Genomic DNA, 20,344 nt, shown 5'->3' with positions numbered 1-20,344 from the left:
TAATGACCATTTCCCCACCTCCTTCTCAGATTAAGGAAAAGACACAACTAAAAAGTAGTTATAACAAGCATCAACATGACAATAGCCATGATAGAAATCAGACACATAGACATTTAAATGTCTTCTTAGATTCACAGGTCTAGGGTAATCCAGTGCCTCAGGACTGAGACAAGACCTTATAGCCCACATTCCAGAGCTGACCATTTCTGAAAGCTAATGAACCCTAGGGCCACTACCTAAGACTGAAGTCACATTCCTTCAGAGACCCTGCCATAAAGGATGTCTCTGGCACTGGGGCCTGACTATCCTCTAAGCCCCTGCTATGCTGCATGGTCTGTAACTAACTCCTCTAACAAACTTCTCACTCACCAGTAATCTGTCTCAATATGCTCTTGAACCTCCCTAGCTTGAGGGTCACTGAATCTCTCTTTCCATCTCCCCATTGTGCTCTTTCTGCACTTTCTGTGTTCTGAGGCCTCCAGACTCCACACACTTTCGTGCCCCACCAATATTTGAGGCCCTAGGCGGCTCCGCCTCTTTCGCTCAACTCTCTGCCTGCCAAGGCACCTTGTGCAGGGAGGGTATGGCATCTACTGAGGTTCAGGGCGCTAGTGAGACTGCTACACCCTGGGAGAGTTCTCTGTGCAGCTCCTGGTGACTTCATAAGGAGTCCCAGAGGGAGGAAGAGGCAGGCAAGTGGGGAGGGGAGGGAAAGGGAAGCGCCAATGCTGGGATACGGTGTGGGATGATCAGTCTTTCCTGAGCCAGTGACAGGGTCTCCTTCACCCACCTGGAGAGAGGGAGGAGGAAGGCGTTGGAATCCCGGTGGGTTTGGGGCAGCTAGAGGCCAACAGGTTGCTAAGCTATTCCTGGTGCTTGCCTGCCTCGGTTTCTTCTTCCCTATCCGTTTTGTGGATGGATCCAAGGAACTGAGCTAAGTGCAGCCCCGCTCTGCTTCCCTTCCCTTTTATTTTTATTTTTTATTTTTGGTTTTACGAGACAGAGTTTCTCTGTTTTGAAGGCTGTCGGTCTAGCCTGGCCTCGAACTCACAGAGATCCGCCTGCCTCTGCCTCCCGAGTGCTGGGATTAAAGGCGTGCACCACCAACGCCCGGCTCTTCCCTTCCCCTTTAAAGTTGTTTAGAGAACTGGATGTCTGGAAGCTGAGCATTCCTGCCACACTCATTTTGCTCTTGCGGGAAGCAGTCGTTGAGCTGTCACCAGTGAACCACACAGGGTCCATACCACACTGGCAGCTTCTGTTGGGTAGGGAGGGGAGGAAGGAGGGAAGCCATGATGGGTAGTCTTTTTCGGGCAGGAGTTCTTTAATAAGGCCAGCCACACAGCGGGCTTCTGAAGCAGAGTTTCAGGACTTCTGGACATAGTGAGGGGTCTATTCTTGAAGGTTTCAGAAGGAGGAGGCATCCTGCATTACAAGGGAGCAGGCTCAGTTAATGTGCGACCTGTGCCATAAGACAGAGATAAGAGAGTAGGGAGTCTAGGCTATGTGAGAAATCACAGAGAATGCCTGACAGGAGAATTGGCGCTGGGATAAATTGTGACTTCAGGCACACTCTCTTTGACCCCAGGCAACAGGGGGCAGTATTATTCCAGTCTGCTAGTAGCCCTTTCTGCTAAGGACCTGAAGGGTTCTAACAAGCTCTACACAGACATAGCAGACTGTGACTTACCCAAAGAAATGCAATTCAGGGTGAGTCTATGTGAAACTGAAGTGGATTTGTTAAAGAAAGATGGGGAAAGGAAGAGAGTGAGAGGGGAGGGAAGTTGAGAGGAACAGTGGGAAGGAGAGAAAAAGGTGGGGAGAGAGATGGAATGGGAGAGAAACCAGTGCATCCTGTAGGGTGAGCTTGGGCTTTCCCAGGGAGATGCCAATGAAGATTTTCCTGGTGCTGTATTATAACTTCACAGAGGGCTAAGACCCCTCCCCTTTCAACATTTCTCAGAGTAATCTCATCTGGGATCCTCATTCCTCACTGTAAAGTATCTTTGGCTGTATAAGAGAACTTGCCCAGGTTCCAGAGTTTGAGACCCAGGTATCATGGATGCCTTTGCTGGGTGAGCACAGCTCTAACTGCCAATGCATACTCTGTATTCCTATTGTAAAAGAGGATTTTTCTAACAGGTAGCTCCAAGGTCCTCCAAGCCACGTTGACTGACCCAGCTCTGGGAAGTTGTTGGATCCACCCTGTCATGGAGTAGAATGCTGCCTGCTGCTCATAAACCCCATTTAAGTGTTCAGTAGCAGGGCCTCTTAAAAGAGCAGAGCCTTTGTTTGCCATAATACTGAGCTAAGAAGCCACCTCTTAAAGGAGCCATGCCTCTGCTTGCTACTAGCAAACAGAGCTTACCCAAGAAAAGGCAGTTACTAAGAAGCTGCATTTGACTCCATCTTTCTGTCCTTAGAATCTTTTTTAACGCTTTATTAGGTATTATGTGGAATGCTATATGTAGGTGGACTTTTCTTTCCCAACTTCCAGTTCACAAATAACCGATGTGGAGATTTAATATTGATTATAAATGCTTGGCCAATGGCTCAGTCTTGTTACTCGCTTGTTACTTGCATTATACATTAATCTATATCCCTTATCTGCCTTCTGCCATATGGCAGTACTTTTTAACATGACGTGTTCATCTTGCTTCTCTCTGCATTTGCTTGTGACTCCCGAGACTCTGCCCTTTCTCTTCCAAGCATTGTCTCTGCCCTGAAAATCATGCTTACCTTTTGGCCAATCAGTTTTTTTATTAACAATGAGAGCAACACATGTTTTGCAGTACACATAAGGGTTATTTCACAGCCTTTCTCCCATATTGTTCATCTTGTTTGTGTGACTGTGTGAGAGGATTTATCATTTCAAAAAGCTTTCAAATTATACAAGAAATAGCTTTCATCGCATCAAAGGATTCAGATGTGGAAACAAAACTCATAACCCCAACTCTCATCCCTCACCCAAGGAGTGACCACAGTGACAGGTCATGTGTGTCCCCTCCTCACTTTGTCCCAGCACAGGGAACTGTGTACACACAGAAATCTCCACAACACAGGGTCATATTAAATATGTGGGGGGTTGGATAGGGAGTTGGTGGGGGGGGAGTAATGGGAGGGCAGGAGGGAGAGGGAACTGGGATTGGTGTGTGAAATAGGATTGTTTTTAATTTAAATAAAAATACTGTAGAGTAAAACGAAAGCAGGGAGAAAAATCTATATAAAATATACAGAATAGGTAAATCTTCAGAAACAGAGAGAAGATTGGTGGTTACACAGGCAGCAGGAGGGAAGAATGGAGAATTGCTGCTTGATAGTTATGCAATGTGCTTGAAAGGGGATTAAAGATGAGGATAGCATTCTCTGACAGGCACTGAAGTTTTTATCTATATATTGTTGATTTTTGTTACAAGAATAATTGCGCCGGGCGGTGGTGGCGCACGCCTTTAATCCCAGCACTCGGGAGGCAGAGGCAGGCGGATCTTTGTGCGTTTGAGGCCAGGCTGGACCGATAGCCTCCGAAACAATACAGAGAAACCCTGTCTCGTAAAAACCCAAAAAAAAAAAGAATAATTGCAGTAAAAAATTCCTAAAAGGCAACAGTAGGCATTACATACCCATTAATAAACTTAGAAATGTCTTTATTTTTAAATTTATGTGTATGTGTGTGAGTCTGAGTGGGGATACCTGTACCTTGTGTGTATAGAAGCCCACTGAAGATGAAAGAGGGCTTCAGCTTCCCTGAAACTAGGGTTACAGGAAGTTGTTAGCAGTCATGTGGGTGCTGCAAGAGCAGCAAGGCGGCCTAACTTCTGAGCCATCTCTCCAGCCCCATTATTGCACTCTTACATGGTGAAATCACTTATAACTGCCCGTAAGTGGTAGAGTATAGGCTATAAAGCATAGTAAGATATACCCCTAGCCCTTGGTAACCACAGGGTCTAGATGGGGGTTACCAAAGATGCAGAAGATTATCAGATAAAGCAATCACCATACGTGAGCCTATTACAGTTCAAAGTGCACACATAGTTGGTGAGAAAAATAAATCTATTTTGAAATGGCCTTTAAGTACTTTATAGAATTTAACTATTACAGTTGGTTGTGGAGAAACACAATAGTCCATAGAAGCATGACTTCCACAAGGAGAACAAGATGTGGTAGTCTAAGCTAGCTGCCATGACAGCTAGGTAAGTTGAAAGCAGATAGTAAAGGCCAGTAGTTAGAGGACACCACTGCACCTGTCCCCAAGTCTAACAAAGTGATGGGTACATTCCTGGTGAGTAGTGGATAAGAAAGAAAAATAAAGTCAAAATGTGCATTAAGGATCAATCACTAAGAAGACTGCAGTAGCTGTCATCATCCACAGAATTTACTACCATTCAAACAGATTAAGGCAAGTGATGGCAAGAGTTAAGGAGCCAGGAGAGCACCACACACACACACACACACACACACACACACACACACACACACACACACACACACACACACCTGGCATGGCTTGTCTGTGCAGTGAGTGGGGGTATTTATTGAGGGTCACCTTAGAAAACGTTGTAGGATATCTTGTGGGATTTGTTCACCTCCTTTATTGTTTACATAACAAAAAACTAAACCTCTCTGTGGTCCTGAGACCTGGCAAAGGGCACTGATGGTTGTCAAGATAAGGGGAGATGAATGTGGGCATCATAAGATCAGGCTGCCAAGAAGAAAATGTCCTCATCTTGGAACATGGCTTCCCCCTATATGCCTATCCTCACAGGGTGGGAGGAGTTGTCAAGATGCTGAAGAGATAACTGCTCCCCACATAGTGAATGTGTCTTTACGGGGATGAGAACCTGCCGCAGAAGAGGAGGCTATTGGTTTTGTTGTGCCTGATGAAGAAAAGGAAGGGGTGGTCTGCACAGAACTGTGGCACATAAGAACATGATAAACTGACTACAGTTACCATGACCGATGCTGCAGCCTCGGTGCCTTCTTCGTTGACCTCCACAACACTCTTGTGAACACACTTGGACAGACACAGGTCTCTCTCTGGAGACATTCCTGATAAGTCAGCCTTGCCCCCATGGAAGACATCCACCATTCCCAAGCATTGAAGCACGGACTCCATGTCATAATCCTCTTGCAGTTTAAACTTTGGAAGGAAAACCTCAACCTCAGTACTCTTCATGAAGTCTGGTCTGGTCCAGGCTGTTAACTTCTCAAAAGTGAGATTGTTTTCCACCTGACAAAGCAGAGTCAGAGACTTTCAGGTTCACAGTTGAGGTCTCACCCAGAGCCTCATAGCCACTCCTGCTCACAGTACCCTCATCATCCTGCAGGGGGCACTGCCTGTTCAGATGGCCAGGCAGTGTGAGGTCTCACTGTTCTGCTAGCTTGTATGTGACTTCCCTGATGGCCATAAAGGCCAACAGCCCTGGGGGTAGGGGTAGGAAGACCTGGCCATCCTCTCCAAAATCCCTTCTGAGACATCTTTTGTTCAGACAGGTGTCCATGTCTAGGTGATTATGGTTTGGGTTGGGGTTGCTTTTTTTTTTTTCTTGAACTAGCCTGAGTTTTGAAGATAGTACATCTTTGCTACATTTAAAAAAACAGAAAAAATAAGGACTCATGGTGTGAGACACACCAGAAGGAATGTCTATCCAGGGTTGCATTCTATGTATTTTGTGACTTGAATGTGAAATTTCCCCTAAAGACTCCCATACTAAACCCTTATTCTGAAGTTGGTGGCAATACTTTGGGGGGCAGCTGTGATTTTAGGCATGAGGGGGTCTAGATGAATGAAGGAAGTAGTTACTGGAGGTATAACTATGAAGGCCATTCTTGGTCCTTTGTCCCCTTTCCTTTCTCTGTTTCCTGTTTACTAAAAGGTCTGTGGTTTCTGCCACATGCACCTGTCACCATGGGAACAACGGATGGGGCAGCTAACTTGAAATGAGCGCTCTGAATTATTTGTGAGCCAATGTCAAGCCTTCCTTCCCTATCCATGTCAGGCATTTTGCCAGTGATTAAAACTAACACTAGAGAAGGGATGCTGCAGTTCAGGAGCTGGATGGGAAGAGCCAGGGGAGTTCTTCTGCTCACAAAGACCACTTACGTCATGCACGCTGCACTTCCCATCATTCAGAGGATGGCTGACATGCTGTGGGGTATCCTACTACAAGGAACACCAGGATGTGCCATAGTGATCTGCCTGACTCTGCCCTCTTCAGCTGTCAACCCTCTTCTTCCTCTTTGTTTGGGTAAAGTTCTATATTTTTCCTGTCTATTTTGTGTTCTCCCATATTAAAATAAAATACTAATGAAGACCATGTTATGAGTTATCTTTAAGGAGGGGGAGTATATTCCAAGCAGTGTGTCAAGTTCATTGTCTGGTATACATCTGTCATCTAGTGATGAAGCTATGCTCTATGTCAAGGGCACACAACACATAACGGGAGTCTTGGAAACCACTTTGATCCCAAAGCCCAGCAGCTGCACACAGCTCTAAGCTGGGGTACCACCTACTCAAATGCCAGTTGCAAATCTGCAAACATTGCTTTCTGTTATAATGAGAATTATAACACTGAATTATTTTCATGGAAATTGAGAGAGTTGGGTGCTAAGGATTCTCTTGCCTCACCTTGCCGAGGTCCACACCATCATCTGGGAGCAGGACCACCATGCTCAGCTCCATGTCCTCATAAGGCATCACCAGCACCTGTGCCTGTATTTCATCCACATAGGCGAGGTTAAAAGTGTCCTCCCTGCACATCATCTGCACTGGCCGTTTCTCCTTCTGAACAAATGAATCCAGAACATAGGAAGATGTTGAGAGAGGTCAGAAAGTTTCCAAATGAGCTGCAGTTAATGCCAGGAGTGTTTGCCTCACTCCCAATGTAAACACTATTCATGATGCAGTGAACACTTAGTCAATGTCTGCCAGCCTCTTCCTTCTTTCATGAAAATAATTGAGTGCAAGCAGATATGGGAGTGCTGTAGATTCTGTCTCTACAGTTGTGATAAAAGACCATGACCATGCAACTTGGGGTCACATTCAATCATGAGGGAAGTCGGAGCAGGAACTCAGGCACAAGCCATGGAGGCATGCTACTTACTGGCTTGTTCCCCATGGATTTCTCACCCTGCTCTCTTACACAGCTCATGACCACCTGCCCAGGGTTGGCACCACCCACAGTGGGCAGGTTTCACAGCAACCGTTAATTAAGAAAATGCCCAACAGATTTGGCCTCTAGGCCACTTTTGTGGAGGCATTTTTTTCAATGCAGAGTCCTTCTCAGATGTCTCTAGCTTGTCTCAAGTTGAGAAAACAACAACCTGGACAGCAATTAACTAGGGAAAGGTGATGTGTTATCCAGAAGAGAAATGTGCCATTCAAATATTAACATTTTAAAGTTCTACTTGTCTCTAAAATGATATAAAGCCTTTGTCCACTGGTAGCACTGCTGGGATCTTGCCAAACCTTTAGGGGATAGGGCCTCATGGGATAAGTATTGGGGAAGAGGGACTGCTGAAGGGGATATTGGTACTCCAACCCACTCCTGTCTCTCTCTCTTTCTTCTTGACTGCTGTGAGCTGAATAAGCCCCCACCATGCATTTCCACCAGGCTGTACTTGCACCGCCACAAAGTGGAGTGATTGGGATAAGTGACCCAGCCTGAGATTTCTGGAACGCTGAGCCAAAATAAGTATTTCCTCCTTTTAAGTTGATTATCAGATATTTTGTAACACTAATGTAAGGATTTTGGTCATTTAATATTGTCAACCATTGTATCTAAGGAAACAGCATAATGAACTATAAGTAACAGAAAATCTTCTTCAAGTAGACTGGAATGCTTTCACAGTGGTGTGAACAGGACTGCAGACAGATCCATCCTCTCATAAAACAGTCTGGCAACAGGAGCACACATGCTCAAAAGTTCATGATGGGTCACAACCTTCTAACCTATTACAGAGCAGGCTCATGTGGAGCTCCATCCTGACAGCCAGTCAGAGAGAAGTAATTGAATCAGTGCAAGTGGGGAACCCTCTGGACAGATGTCCATGCATCTTTGTGATGTAATTACTGTCCGAAGACCTATCACAGGCAGAAAGTTCTTGTCAATGCTTTAAAAGTTAGGGGACTGTCTGGACAGAACCTCATGAATCTTCCTGGAATTTCATTCAGTCAGCTCAGTTCTGATAGTTCAGAGATATTTTTTAAACACAGAAGTGGGCTGGCCACCTGGGAAAATTTTAATTACAGTGGTACATTAAACATAAAAATTGCTACAGACTACCCATAATAAGGATTAAGTTACCCAATAAAGGGACTCATTCTTTTACAAAGTTTCTTTCAAAGTACCACTAATAAAAAGATAGTGAGAAGTTTACCATTCATAACACTCCAAACTGCATTAAATTATATTTTTATAGAGATTGGGCAAACAATTCTAATATCTACTTTAATTCAAATTATACTCCAATTAAGACTGAGATCTTAAATACTCAGTTTCAATATTAGAAAGCTACAAATACTGTTTAATAATGACAAATTGGCCAATAATTTTAAATGATTATTTTAATTAAAGTTATTCTTTTAAATAAATGTTTGTATATTCCTTTCTGTGCTGCCTCATGCTCCATACGTAATTATGTAAGTTAGAAGCTTAGTTTTGCTATTCTAGAACATAAGAAAAATTTAGGTTCTAAAATGAGGAGGAACAATGGTTTTATGAGAAATTATCAGAAGAGTAAGTGCCACCATCAGAAGATAAAATAACACAGGTTATTTTATCCTTTTTATTCCTATCATTTTCTACAGAGTTTAATCTTTCATTCAGAAATATATAAGTTTCAAATGGTTTTCTGTGCTGTTCTGTTCTCTTTCTTTCTTGCCTGAGGGTCAAGCCCTGCACCTCACTCAGGATATGCGATCTTTGCCACTAAGCCCTAAAACTACACATTCACGATCATATGTTTCCATGTAATCTCCTCATCATGCTGGCATGAACGTTTGGATACTGTTCCTTACCTGGTTTATTTTAAAGGGCATTTCACTGGTGCTTTCTTTGTGAAACTGTTTTTGCCACCTTCCTTTGAAATATAAGGCATTGACAAGAACCAGCCTGGTCTCTGAATCAATGGAGCCTCCCGGCAGCAACTCTGGAATTTTCCCTTTTGAGGAAGCAGAGATTTCATTCAGGTTCATTTTACACATGTGTGAGAAAAAAGCTGATGTGATATCTGGGCGTATCCAAGCGTCACAGTTTCAAATTTACTGAATTTGAATAAAAAATTTTAAAAAAGAAAACAAAACAGGACATCAACATCTATGTATGACTGGAGGAATATCATCAAGGTGATAATGGTGAAAGACTCCCAAGTCTTTCAAGGAAAGCACGTTTGGGAAAAGCAGAAAAAGTGACTCCGGGATGAAGAGCAAACAAACGGGAAATTTGGAAGGCTCCCAGAGAACCACAGCTCCCCCCTGGGTGCTAATCCTGGTTGCCATCTTGATTGGATCTGGAATCAACCAAGAGACATGTCTCTGGGCAGGACTGTGAGGATGTTTCCCAGATAGAGTAACTAATGGAGAAGATGCTCCCCAGAGTGGGCAATTCCTTCCTGTGCTGCCCTGATATACAGGACTGAGAGAGAAGCAACCCTGCTTTTGTCTCCTGCCTTCAGTCCTTGCTGGTGAGTACAATTGCACTGTTAACACCTCTGAATTCTCATTTTCATCTGACACTGGGGCCCAGTACCTTCGGCCTTCATGTTGACTAAGACTCGTTGTTCTTGGGAATCCTGTAGACTTTTCATTCCCGACTGACTGGTAAGGTCTCCAGCCTCATTGACTGAACAACTACCAGATTTTAGGTGTCTCCACATGCAAATGACCATTGACTACTCAGCCTGTATCATGTGTGCCTGTCTGTTAAATCCCCTTCATAAAATGTATTCATTCTGTTCCTCAAAGAAAATCCTGACCAATATGCTATTCTTAAACACAGCATCTCATCTAGTACTCTGTCATCATGCCCAGTTCTAACATAGTACAACATGTCAGAGACTCACATACAGAAATTAGTATGAGGATTAAGTATTCCTATTCTACACATCAAAATGCCATTCATACCTAGAAAAAAATAACACAGGTCAGATGACATATTCCCTTCTTCTCTATTAAGGGGCATCCATTCAGTGGTCAAGAGAATCCTTCTAATCTATGACATCAAGAATGCACAAGTGGTACAGACTCCAACAAGAAATATACAAATACTTGATGAGTCTTTCTAGAAAATATTCTCAGTCTGTTTTCTCTCTTTCCACAGAAACAGGGATGTACCCCGTGATGAAGAGATATCTGAATGGTTTAATTATCAGATAATGACCTCAATGATATCCAAGGCCAATACAGGAGCATGTCATCTTTGAAATAAAAATAAATAAGGTTCAAACCCAAAAGGGAGGCTCTTTTAGGTTACCCATTGTGACTGAACAGCCCTGAGAGGAAATCAAGTTTAGTTTCATCAAATGAAAGTAAGAGTTCTGAAGCAGGAAGTGTGGAAACAGGAATCCTATTCAGAGGAAAAGGTGGTGGGACCTCAGGCAACAAAGACTGCAGGAAGATCCAGCACAGGATAAGAGTATGGGGACAGTCACCGCATGAATTTCAATCTCAGAGATGGTAGAGTCACCTAACCTACCAACACTGCAGACCATGCGTCTTCTAATTCAACTGCTAGATTGGAAATCAGGCTAGCTGAGTTCTCATGACATTTGTATCAGCACCTCTGACCTAGAGAAATATACAAACAACTCTATTTGTAAAATCTACTTGTCTGAATTAAACTCCCGTGAATTTACTGATGTCTAAATTATACCACATATACTAATGGTAGTCAGCATTTGACTCTCTGAAATAACAGGAAATTAGTTAATGGTTGTAGGAGTGTAAAGTAAGAGAATGGGGAGGGAAGGAAGAAGAACGAGGGGTGGATGGAAAGGACAAGAAGGAGGGGCGTGAAACAATTTGAAATTCTGACCTTCAGTCTGCTTGGAGACCCACATGTTTATGTGTTTCCTGGACTCCTCTGGAGCCTTGACAAAGGAAAGTTGCTCCATCTCTGAGTGATAGAGCTGAAGACAGGACTCCCTGAAGGTCTTTGGAAAGAAATATGTTAATGGCATAATATTGCAAAATGAAATTTCAGCAAGCTTCCCATCATCTGAATACTATGGCATTAAAAAAATAAAATCCAAGCCAGGCGGTGGTGGCTCACGCCTTTAATCCCAGCACTCAGGAGGCAGAGGCAGGCAGATCTCTGTGAGTTCGAGGCCGGGTTGGACCGACAGCCTCAAAAACAATACCGAGAAACCCTGTCTCGTAAAAACCAAAAAAATAAATAAAAAAAAATCCAAAACCGAGGGTAGGTAGATACCCCTTTAAAGAAGAAAAACATGTTTTTGTCCTAGGCCTTTGTAAGTGGGAAAAATGAGGCATGAATAGATAAAAATTACAAGCAGTCAGATTGGAATTATTTTAAGGTATCATTGTAAAATTGTGGTCTTTGGGCAAGGCTAGGTAGTTGAGGTTCTCTGTGTAGCCTTGATGGCCCAGAATTCATAACTCTCCCGTCTCAGTCTTCTAAATGCAGGTATTATTGTTATAGATCATCATGCTGACTAGAACTTGATCCTTTATTTTCTCACACAATCTAGGGTCATTCTCCCGGGACCTATAGCAACAAGTATTTGAATCCAACTGTTATCATTCTACTGACACAACTTACAGACAGAAATTCATAGGTGTTCCCTGCAAAGAGCCTGTTGGCCATTCTAAGCAAGTACTTTTTGTTGGACTTGTTCAGGTTACTGAGAAGCCCCTGGAAGCCTTGATGTATGTCTTCCTCTGTGTTGAAACCAAGTGCCTGTCAAGGAAAATGTTTCATTGTGAGCACAGTGATTAGATGCTGTGATTGCAAATGCAATTTTAAAGATGAAAAGATGCCTCAGGCAGTGGAGGAAGTGATGCAAGGCAGATTGGAACTGAAACAATTAAAAGCAGGAATTAACCTTCCTTGCCAGTGAATAATTACAAAACCTGCAGTAGAGATAAGATAGACCTTAGCAATCTGTGTTTCAAATCATTCAATATCTTTTTTTTTTTTCAATTGCAGTACTTGGGACTGACCCTAGGGGAACTGACCCTAGGTCCTCAAGCATGCTAGGCAAGAGATCTACCACTGAGCTATACTCACACCACCTTCCCTCTCACAACAACAACAACAACAACAACAACAAAACCCTTTCATTTGACACTAAGTTGCTCAGGCTAGCATCAGAATTGGGATCCTTCTGTCTCAGTCTCCTTAGCAGCTGGAATTAAAGGGCTGTACTGCCATGGCTAGTGTGAATCTATTTGTACACTGTTTTCTAAGTAAAGTCTGAACACAATTTCAAGACTTCTCTCCAAGTTATAACGCAGGGAAATTCACTGCCATGAAAGAAGTTATACTGGTTGGGTGGGGGTATGGCAGAGAATGGCTCAGTGTTTAAGAACACTGGGTGATTTTCCAGAGGACCAAGATTCAATTCCTAGCAACCCCATGGTAGTTCAAAACTGTTAACTCTTGTTCTAGGGGCTCTCACAGCCTGATACAGACATACATGTGGGCAAAGCACCAACGTATATAAAATAAAAGTAAATTGATTAAAAAAAGTAGTCTTGCTGAAGGAGACTCTCTCCATCCTCTTTAGCCCCCGCCCCATGAAACCGTGTGTGCATAGTCCTACCCTCCCTTCACAGCAGCTCTCAGGCAAGGGAAGCAGCTGTGGGGAGACAGACAACTTACCTGAGTTATCTGGACTGCAGTGTCTCCCTTGGCCCCCAAGAGGACCATAGCTAGAGCAGAGGAGATGCTCATAGGAGAGTAACACACATTTTCCGAAGGGCTGTTTTGACACAGGATCTTTAAGAGATTAATGGCAAAGGAGCCATTTGCTTCACACAGAGTATTCATGATGCAGAGTCTGGAGGCAAAGGAGAAATGGTACTCAACACAACACTGATGAAGGTTAACTGATGTGACTTAGGAAATCTCAGACTCTATTTACTCTTGGTTCTCATTTCAAAGCTCCTAAGTACTTAAATTGGATTTTAAATAATCCTTTTTGGGTGCAGTCTATTCAGTTTTTAGGTTATTATGGAAATGTGGTCATGGCAGCAGACCAAACTAGCTTCTGTGTCATCTGCATAGGAAAAAAAGGTCAGATCATCAGGACTGCACACACAGGACACAGCTGAGAGAGGTGGACTCTAGTCTCCTTCTATACTGTCCATCTCCTGTCTCTGAAGATGGTGGAGTCAAGGATACAGAGAAGGAGGAAGAGAAGAGGAAGGGAAGGAGAAAACAGGCAGGAGCATCCGGGTCCTCCAGCCTGGCTTCAGCAAAGCTGCATTCTGTGTCTGCCTGCGAAGACTCTCTGAGATGTCCAGGTGTGCACTAGACAGTGCCTCCATGTTTGCAGTGGCTGCAGGAAAGACACTGAGATGCTGAATGTGATCCTAAGACAGGCTGGTGTCACCAGCTCTACTGTGCAGCAGGGAGCATCCCCCTGCAGTGGCTGCTCAGGTGACTTGATCAGTCGACAGCACCCAGGCTGCTTTACTCCTCAGCACGCCTCATCTTCTACGTGACCGCACAGCTTTGTCCAGACTCAGTGACTGCTCCCGAACACCCCAACTGAAATCTGGGTCCCTTCACTTCCCATGGCTGTGCTCTCGCTGTCACATGACCTTTGAACAGTGCATGTATCTTCTGGATTGCTTTCTGCTGTGTTGAAATTCAGATCAAACAGCTTAGGGATTCTCAGAAGATCACAACCTATTCTTCTTCCCTATCCCCAGACAGAAGGACACAGCAGCCTGGTACTGTGCCTAGGTCAACTGATCATCCTCATAAGTCCTCCAAGGCTCTTCAGGGAAGTTGGGGCTGCTTTATATCAATGACTTACCCTCTGGTTGGTCCTCTCCTGATCACTGTGCAGCTCCACTCCTGCCCATCCTTATATCCCCTTAACATTACATGAATCCTTGAAGTGGTGTTTATTCCACTGAGAAGTCCGTCACTGTTACTAAGTTCAAACTATTCAACTGTCCCTCCTTTATTGGGACAGGACAACCTCAGGGTCTCTGCTCTGCTACTCCAGTCCTCCTGCCTATGCCATTTCTTTCTTCACTTCTAAGTGAACTCTTTCTCTTACTGACTGCTGTCTCCACCATACCCAGAGTTCTCTGAAGACAAGGGCGATGCCTGGCACCTTGATTCTAAGCACATGAAGCATGCTCAGGATAAAGGTTACAGCTAGGTTATTCAGTGAACATGTGGTGACATTTTAAAAAAGGGAATGAACAGTGCTCAGGTTGGAGTGGAGCCTGCAGATCTCAAAGGGCCCAGAAGTAAGAGACGATATTTTGCAGAACCTTGAGAATAGGGCAGAGGCATTCAAATGGGCTAGGTGATAGGACATGAGAGGAAGCAGGACAGAGGACAGTGGAGAAGGTCACTGAGATCCTGTATCACCTATGCCTGCCTGAGATGAGTCAGTACAGCTCCACGGCCCCAGCACGAAGTGCAGCATTGTTACCCTGGCAAACTGAAATTTCTAGAGTGGTTACCACTATAAACACCCAGTAGACACACCCTATCCCCCATCTCTTTTCCTAAGTCTAGGTCCTGGGATTCCATCACATGGACTCAGTGTGGGCCTTCTAAAGTGGTTCCTACAGAACTCACAACCCTGGACTGAGCCATGCACACTCACCTGACAATTTCACAGTCTCCCAGCACAGTGTTCAAGGCTTTGTTCTAGAGTGCTGCTCAGCTGTCTCCCTGTTCAGGAAGCCTCTTTATTCACTGCAGGGTGTGGACATCACGCTCCCAGCCCCAAGCCATGAAAAGAGGATATGGTCAGACCTTATCCAGGTCTTTCATCTTCGGCTTAGAGCAAGATGAGCAAGGGTTGGGAAACAATGGGTCCTGGAGAAAGAAAAATCTAGTGGGAACCTTGTATCTCTGAATGGCATGGTGCTAGGTTGTAAGTCAATAGGATGCAAAGTACATTTGGTGCCTGTTCATGTTCATGGTTGATCCTAAGCCTCTGTCCAGTACAAGAATTCAGGTGTAAAGGTGTTCGCTCCAGGTTAAAGTCTGCACTAGGATAGACATGCACAGTTCAGGTAGTAACTACTAGAAGAGAATAAGGTGGAATATTTTGATTGCACTCTACTCTAACACTCCTGAGACAGGTGTTAAAGTTTATTCCTAATCTAAGAATGGAGCTAGCTACTAATTAACGAAAATTAGTCATAGAGGTTTGGGGGACCCAGGATATATAGAGAGACACAGGATGTAGGAGGGAGGAGTTTAGAAAGATTGCCTTTTGACTTGAGGAAATAGAGAGAGGAAGCCACTGGTCACTTCTCTGATCATTCAGGTTCTTACCCTGCTATGTGATGTTCAGTTTCTATTGGTAAAAGATCATTAGATAAATGCTTCCACTTGCCAGAGTGTAGACTGCTCAAATTGGAGGACTACTCCTTGTGCAATGACAGAAACAGACACTGAGACAAAATAGTATAGGAAATCTTGTACGTTCCCTGTCTTGGGAACGTTGTATTTTCAGGACCCCATAAAAGAGACTTCCTTGAATTTGGTATCTTAGGTGTTCTAACTTCTTTAATTTTTTAATTAAAATAATGTATTTTATGTATGTGGGTAATTTGCCAGCATGTATATCTGTGCACCAGAGGTGTGCTGGGTTCCTGCAGAGTATAGAAGACAGAATGAGATCTCATGGACTGGAGTGTTTCTTAGAACCTGGGGATGTTTTTCCACCCAGCCATGCTGATGAAAGCTTAGGAAGTATGTCCCAGGACAGCTTGTTGGGGGTAGGTGTGGCCTTGTAGGAGGAAGTGTGTCACTGTAGAGGCACACTTTGAAGTCTCATATATATCCAAGCCACGCCCAGTGAAACAGACCACTTCCTGTTTCCTGAAAGATGTAGGAACCTCAGTTACTTCTCCAGCTCCATGCATGTCTGCAAAATTTTGCTTTTGAGAAGAAAATGGGCAGCAGGAAGTAGAAGAGAGCTAAGTCCTGGGTTTAAAAAAAGACAGATTAAGAAACGAAATAAAGGGAGTGGTGACTCAAGGCAAGATCCTGCTCAGCTAAACTTCCAACTTGTGAAAGGAATTAAAGAAAAGCTTAGAGCTCCATGTGGTGGTGCACACCTTCAATCCACCACAGAGAGAGTCAAAGACAGACAAATCTCTGAGTTCAAGGCCAGCCTGGTCTACAGATCTAGTTTCAGGACAGCTATGCTGATGGAGGGAAGGTGGAAAACAGAAATCTGGTGAAGATGTCATTGGACAGCAGTGCTTGTTCCAGTGCCAAAGCAGCAGGCATGTCAGCTTCAGCCATGTGGTTCTGGCTCTAATATTAAACATAGAAGAAAGGAGTTGTGCAATTTGCCCTGGAGAATAAGGAACACCATTGATGCCAGGCATGTGTCAGGGGTGGCCCTGATGGACGCTTAGAGATGCCATTGTATGAAGCTGTGAAGGTAATTCTGGATTGTCTTGGAGTGCCCAAGATATCAGAGATGTCAGAGTCATGGGATATCTGAAGAGGAAATCTACTCACAGCGAGTGGAGTCAGCCCAAGAGAAATAAGTGTGTTTCAGTCAACAAAGTTGAAATGGAGTTGGAGGTCTGAAGAGCATTTTGATATCAGACAAGGAGATGCAGGGTTTGGAGTTTCCCAGCTGGTTTTTAGTCTTGCTTTTGTCCAGTATTTCCTCACAATGCCTCCTTCCATGTCTTTTGTAATGGTAATGTATATGTGTGATCTGCTGTTTGATTTTGATTTTACAAGGAATTGCATTTATGAGATTGCATGAATCTCAGAAGAGACTTTGAACTTCAGGCTTTTAAGCAAGTCTGAGACTTTTACAGACTATGGACACTTTTGAATGTTGTGCTGAATACATTTTTGTAATATGATATGGCTGTGAAACTTTGGTGTCCAGGGATTGGAAGATTGTGATCTGAAAGGATACGGTCCCTAAGGAAGGGGCACTATATGAGGTATGGCCTTGTTGGAGGAGGTGTTGTCTTGTTTAAGGAAGTGTGTCATTATGGAGGCAGGCTTTGAAGTCTCATATATGCTCTAGCCATGTCCAGAGTCAACATGTAGCAGATCCTTCTCCAGCATGATGCCTGCCTGCATACTACCATGCTCCCTGTTTTGTGGGATAATAATTTTGCACACTGTAAAGAAGTATCTCTGTCTAAGGTGCTTTCTGAATTGTTTATTAAAGACCGGACTGACCGATAGCTAGGCAGGAGGGAAAATTGGCGGGATTTCCAGGTAGAAAGAGGTGAAGAGATGCCAGAGAACCAAGGAGTGAGTTGCACATATGTAATGATGGACAGGTAAAATGTCAAGGGGCATAACATAAATTAATAGAATCAGGTTAATTTAAGTTACAATAGCTAGTTGAAAACAAGCCTAAACTAAAGGCCAACCTTCCACAATTAATAACGTCTCGGTGTCATTATATGTTGGCTGGCATTCCAAAGAAATTCTGACAAGAAAGAATTACTTTAGTTTTGCATAGGGCTTTAGTGCTTATGCTAATTAATGTCTTTCCTGTTCCACTTACTTTTCTTATCCCTCTGTGCTCCAGAATTCCCAATCTTGCCTCTAATTGGGTTCTGTTTTCAACTCCCATTACTGATGAAGAATCAATACAGTGGGGAAACAAGGATATTTATTAACAAGAGAAATCACACTAGAAGCTGGGAAGATGAGAAGCCCTCAGAAATGTGGCCAGCATCTGAGAGAGAGATTTTTTCCCTTCTTTTGTCCCCCCACCTGTCCCAGGTACCCTGTCCACGCCTCAAAGGTGTATCTTGGGAATGTGAGCTTTCTCCTCCACATTACAGAACTGGAATCTTCAGCAAAGGCATCGTATCAGATACCCAAAACAGTTTTGGCTGCCAGCATCAAGAAATCTTTCTTTTGTGTTTGGACCCCTCTGGCCTACAAGAGAAGCACGATAGATTAGCCCAGATTTAGGTGTGTTCTCTCTAGATTTGTGGGCCCTGAAGAGTGCTTTTGTTGATTCAAGAATCTGAACTGTAGAAGTTTCATTCTTGGCAAAATCCGAAGACAAATGACTAAAACTGGGTGAAATAGCTCACAGTATCATGACCTTAGAGCAAAAGGAACTTGCATGGAGTGTTTGTGTGATACTGCTAAAGGAAGGATTCCACCAAGAGATCTTCTGTGATGAAGTATAGCAGTTAATACTGTGTCCAGTTAATACTGTAATTTGAAACATGCATTCAGAACTTGTTCTGTTGAATTTTTCTTTTTAATGCTGAGTACTGAACTTTTGATTAAAATATGATCGTGAACTAACTTTAGCCTTTTAAAAGGACCACCTCTCTTGTCACTTCAGGTTGCCTGCGAGTTGCAGGACTCTTAGCTGCTTTTCCACATAGTTTCTGCCTGCAGGCCACCATGTTCTACCATGATTATAACAGACTGAACCTCTGAAATGCAAGTGAGTCTCCCCCATTAAATGTTTTCCTTTATAAGTGTGGGTGTGGTCATGGTGTCTCTTCTCATTAATAGAGACCCTAAGACAGCATCTGTATGACAGTTATGGCCACTTTCTGTTGTTTACGTTTACTGCTGACTATGAATATCAATCGTCAACATTCACCCTCCTTTCCTGAAAACCACTAATCCATTTTCTCCAGTATATGGAAGCCGTGAGCATTTCTTAGAAATGAAACATGTAGTCATGAGCTTGGTCATCTTTTACTAACCTAATGTATCCAAGACTCATCCTTACTGTTTCAAGGTGTCATTTGCCTTAGAGAAGCATCTCAGTTTCAGGAGGTCCCATTTATTAGTTGTTGATATCAGTGTTTATGCTACTGGTGTTATGTTCAGGAAGCAGGTTATTCCAATTTTTTTTATCTGTTGAGGTTTGCTGTGTTGCCAAGCATATGATCAATTTTAGAGAAGGTCCCATTTGACACTGAGAAGAAGGTATATTCTTTTGTGTTTGGATGGAATGTTCTATAAATGTGTGTTAAAACCAATTGGGTCATAACTTCTGTTAGTTCCTTTGTTTCTTTGTTACGTTTCTGTCTGGTAGTCTTGTTCAGTGGTGAGAGTGGGGTGTTGAAGTCTCCCACTATAAGTGGGTGTGGTTTATTGTGTGATTTGAGTTTTAGTAATGTTTCTTTTATGAATGGGGGTGCCTTTGTATTTGGGGCATAGATGTTCAGAACTGATATTTCATCCTGATGGATTTTTTTCCTGTGTTGAATATGAAATGACCTTCTTCATCTCTTTTGATAAATTTAGCTTCAAGTCTAATTTGTTAGATATTAGGATAGCTATACTCATTGCTTCTTAGGTTCATTTGATTGGAAAATCTTTTCCCAACCCTTAACTCTGAGGTAATGTCTGTCTTTGAAGGTCAGGTGTGTTTCTTGTATGCAGCAGAAGGATGGGTTCTGTCTTTGAGTCCATTCTGTTAGCCTGTGTCTTTTTATGGGTGAGTTAAGACCATTAATAGTGAAGGCTATTAATGACCATTGATTGTTGATTCTTGTTTGTTTTGGATTCATTTTTGGTGGTGGTATTGTGTGTGAGTTTTCCCCTTATCTCTGGCTTTTGATAAAGTGAGATTATCTATTGCCTATGTTTTTGTGAGTGTATTTAACTTCCTTGGGTTGGAGTTTTCCTTCCAGGCCTTTCTGTAGGGATGGGTTAGTGGATATGTATTATTTAAATCTGGTTTTGTCATGGTTTGTCTTGTTTCTTCCATCTATAGTGATTGAAAGTTTTTCTGGGTATAGTTGTCTGGGCTGGAATCTGTGGTCTCTTAGTATTTGTAGAACATTTATCCAGGACCTTCTGACTTTTAGAGTTTCCATGGAGATGTAAGGTGTAATTCTGATTGGTCTGCCTTTATATGTTAATTAGCCTTTTTCTTTCGCTGCTCTTAATATTTATTCTTTTTTTAAATTCTGTATGATTGGTGTTTTGGTTATGATGTGGTGAGAGAACTTTTTTTTTTGGTCCAGTCTATTTGGTGTTTGGTAAGCTTCTTGTACTTTCATAGGCATGCCCTTCTTCAGGTTGGGAAAGTTTTCTTCTGTGATTTTGTTGAATATGTTTTCTGCCCCTTTGAGCTGGGCTTCTTAGGTTTTGTCTTTTCTCGATGCCCCATATTTCCTGGATATTTTATGTTAGGGATTTTTTGGACGTAA

At 43.1% G+C, this 20,344-nt stretch overlaps 1 protein-coding gene across 1 annotated transcript; it reads right to left on the bottom strand.

The window, feature by feature from the left end:
* Positions 1-4,822: 4,822 nt before the first annotated feature.
* On the bottom strand, positions 4,823-13,013 carry LOC110340206 (serpin B9-like). The gene is made up of 6 exons (XM_040756212.1): positions 12,840-13,013; positions 11,778-11,915; positions 11,031-11,148; positions 9,017-9,159; positions 6,626-6,781; positions 4,823-5,227 (listed from the first exon to the last, which is right to left on the bottom strand). The coding sequence occupies exons 1-6, from the start codon at positions 13,005-13,007 to the stop codon at positions 4,823-4,825; spliced, it is 1,128 nt and encodes a 375-aa protein (XP_040612146.1). The 5' UTR covers positions 13,008-13,013.
* Between the last annotated feature and the right edge of the window lie 7,331 nt (positions 13,014-20,344).

Source organism: Mesocricetus auratus, unplaced genomic scaffold (assembly GCF_017639785.1).
Source record: "Mesocricetus auratus isolate SY011 unplaced genomic scaffold, BCM_Maur_2.0 Super-Scaffold_100013, whole genome shotgun sequence".
NCBI lineage: Eukaryota > Metazoa > Chordata > Mammalia > Rodentia > Cricetidae > Mesocricetus > Mesocricetus auratus.
Note: the sequence above shows the minus strand (reverse complement) of the source record. Positions and strands in the feature narration are given on the sequence as shown.

Bases quoted from the DNA above. Each gene is read 5' to 3' on its own strand.
- LOC110340206 (XM_040756212.1), bottom strand. From the start codon at position 13,007: ATGAATACTCTGTGTGAAGCAAATGGCTCCTTTGCCATTAATCTCTTA. The intron at 11,916-12,839 runs GTAAGTTGTCTG...TTTCCTTGACAG, and splicing joins CTGCAGTCCAGATAACTCAG to GCACTTGGTTTCAACACAGA. The intron at 6,782-9,016 runs GTAAGGAACAGT...TCATTTGTTCAG, and splicing joins TGCCCTTTAAAATAAACCAG to AAGGAGAAACGGCCAGTGCA.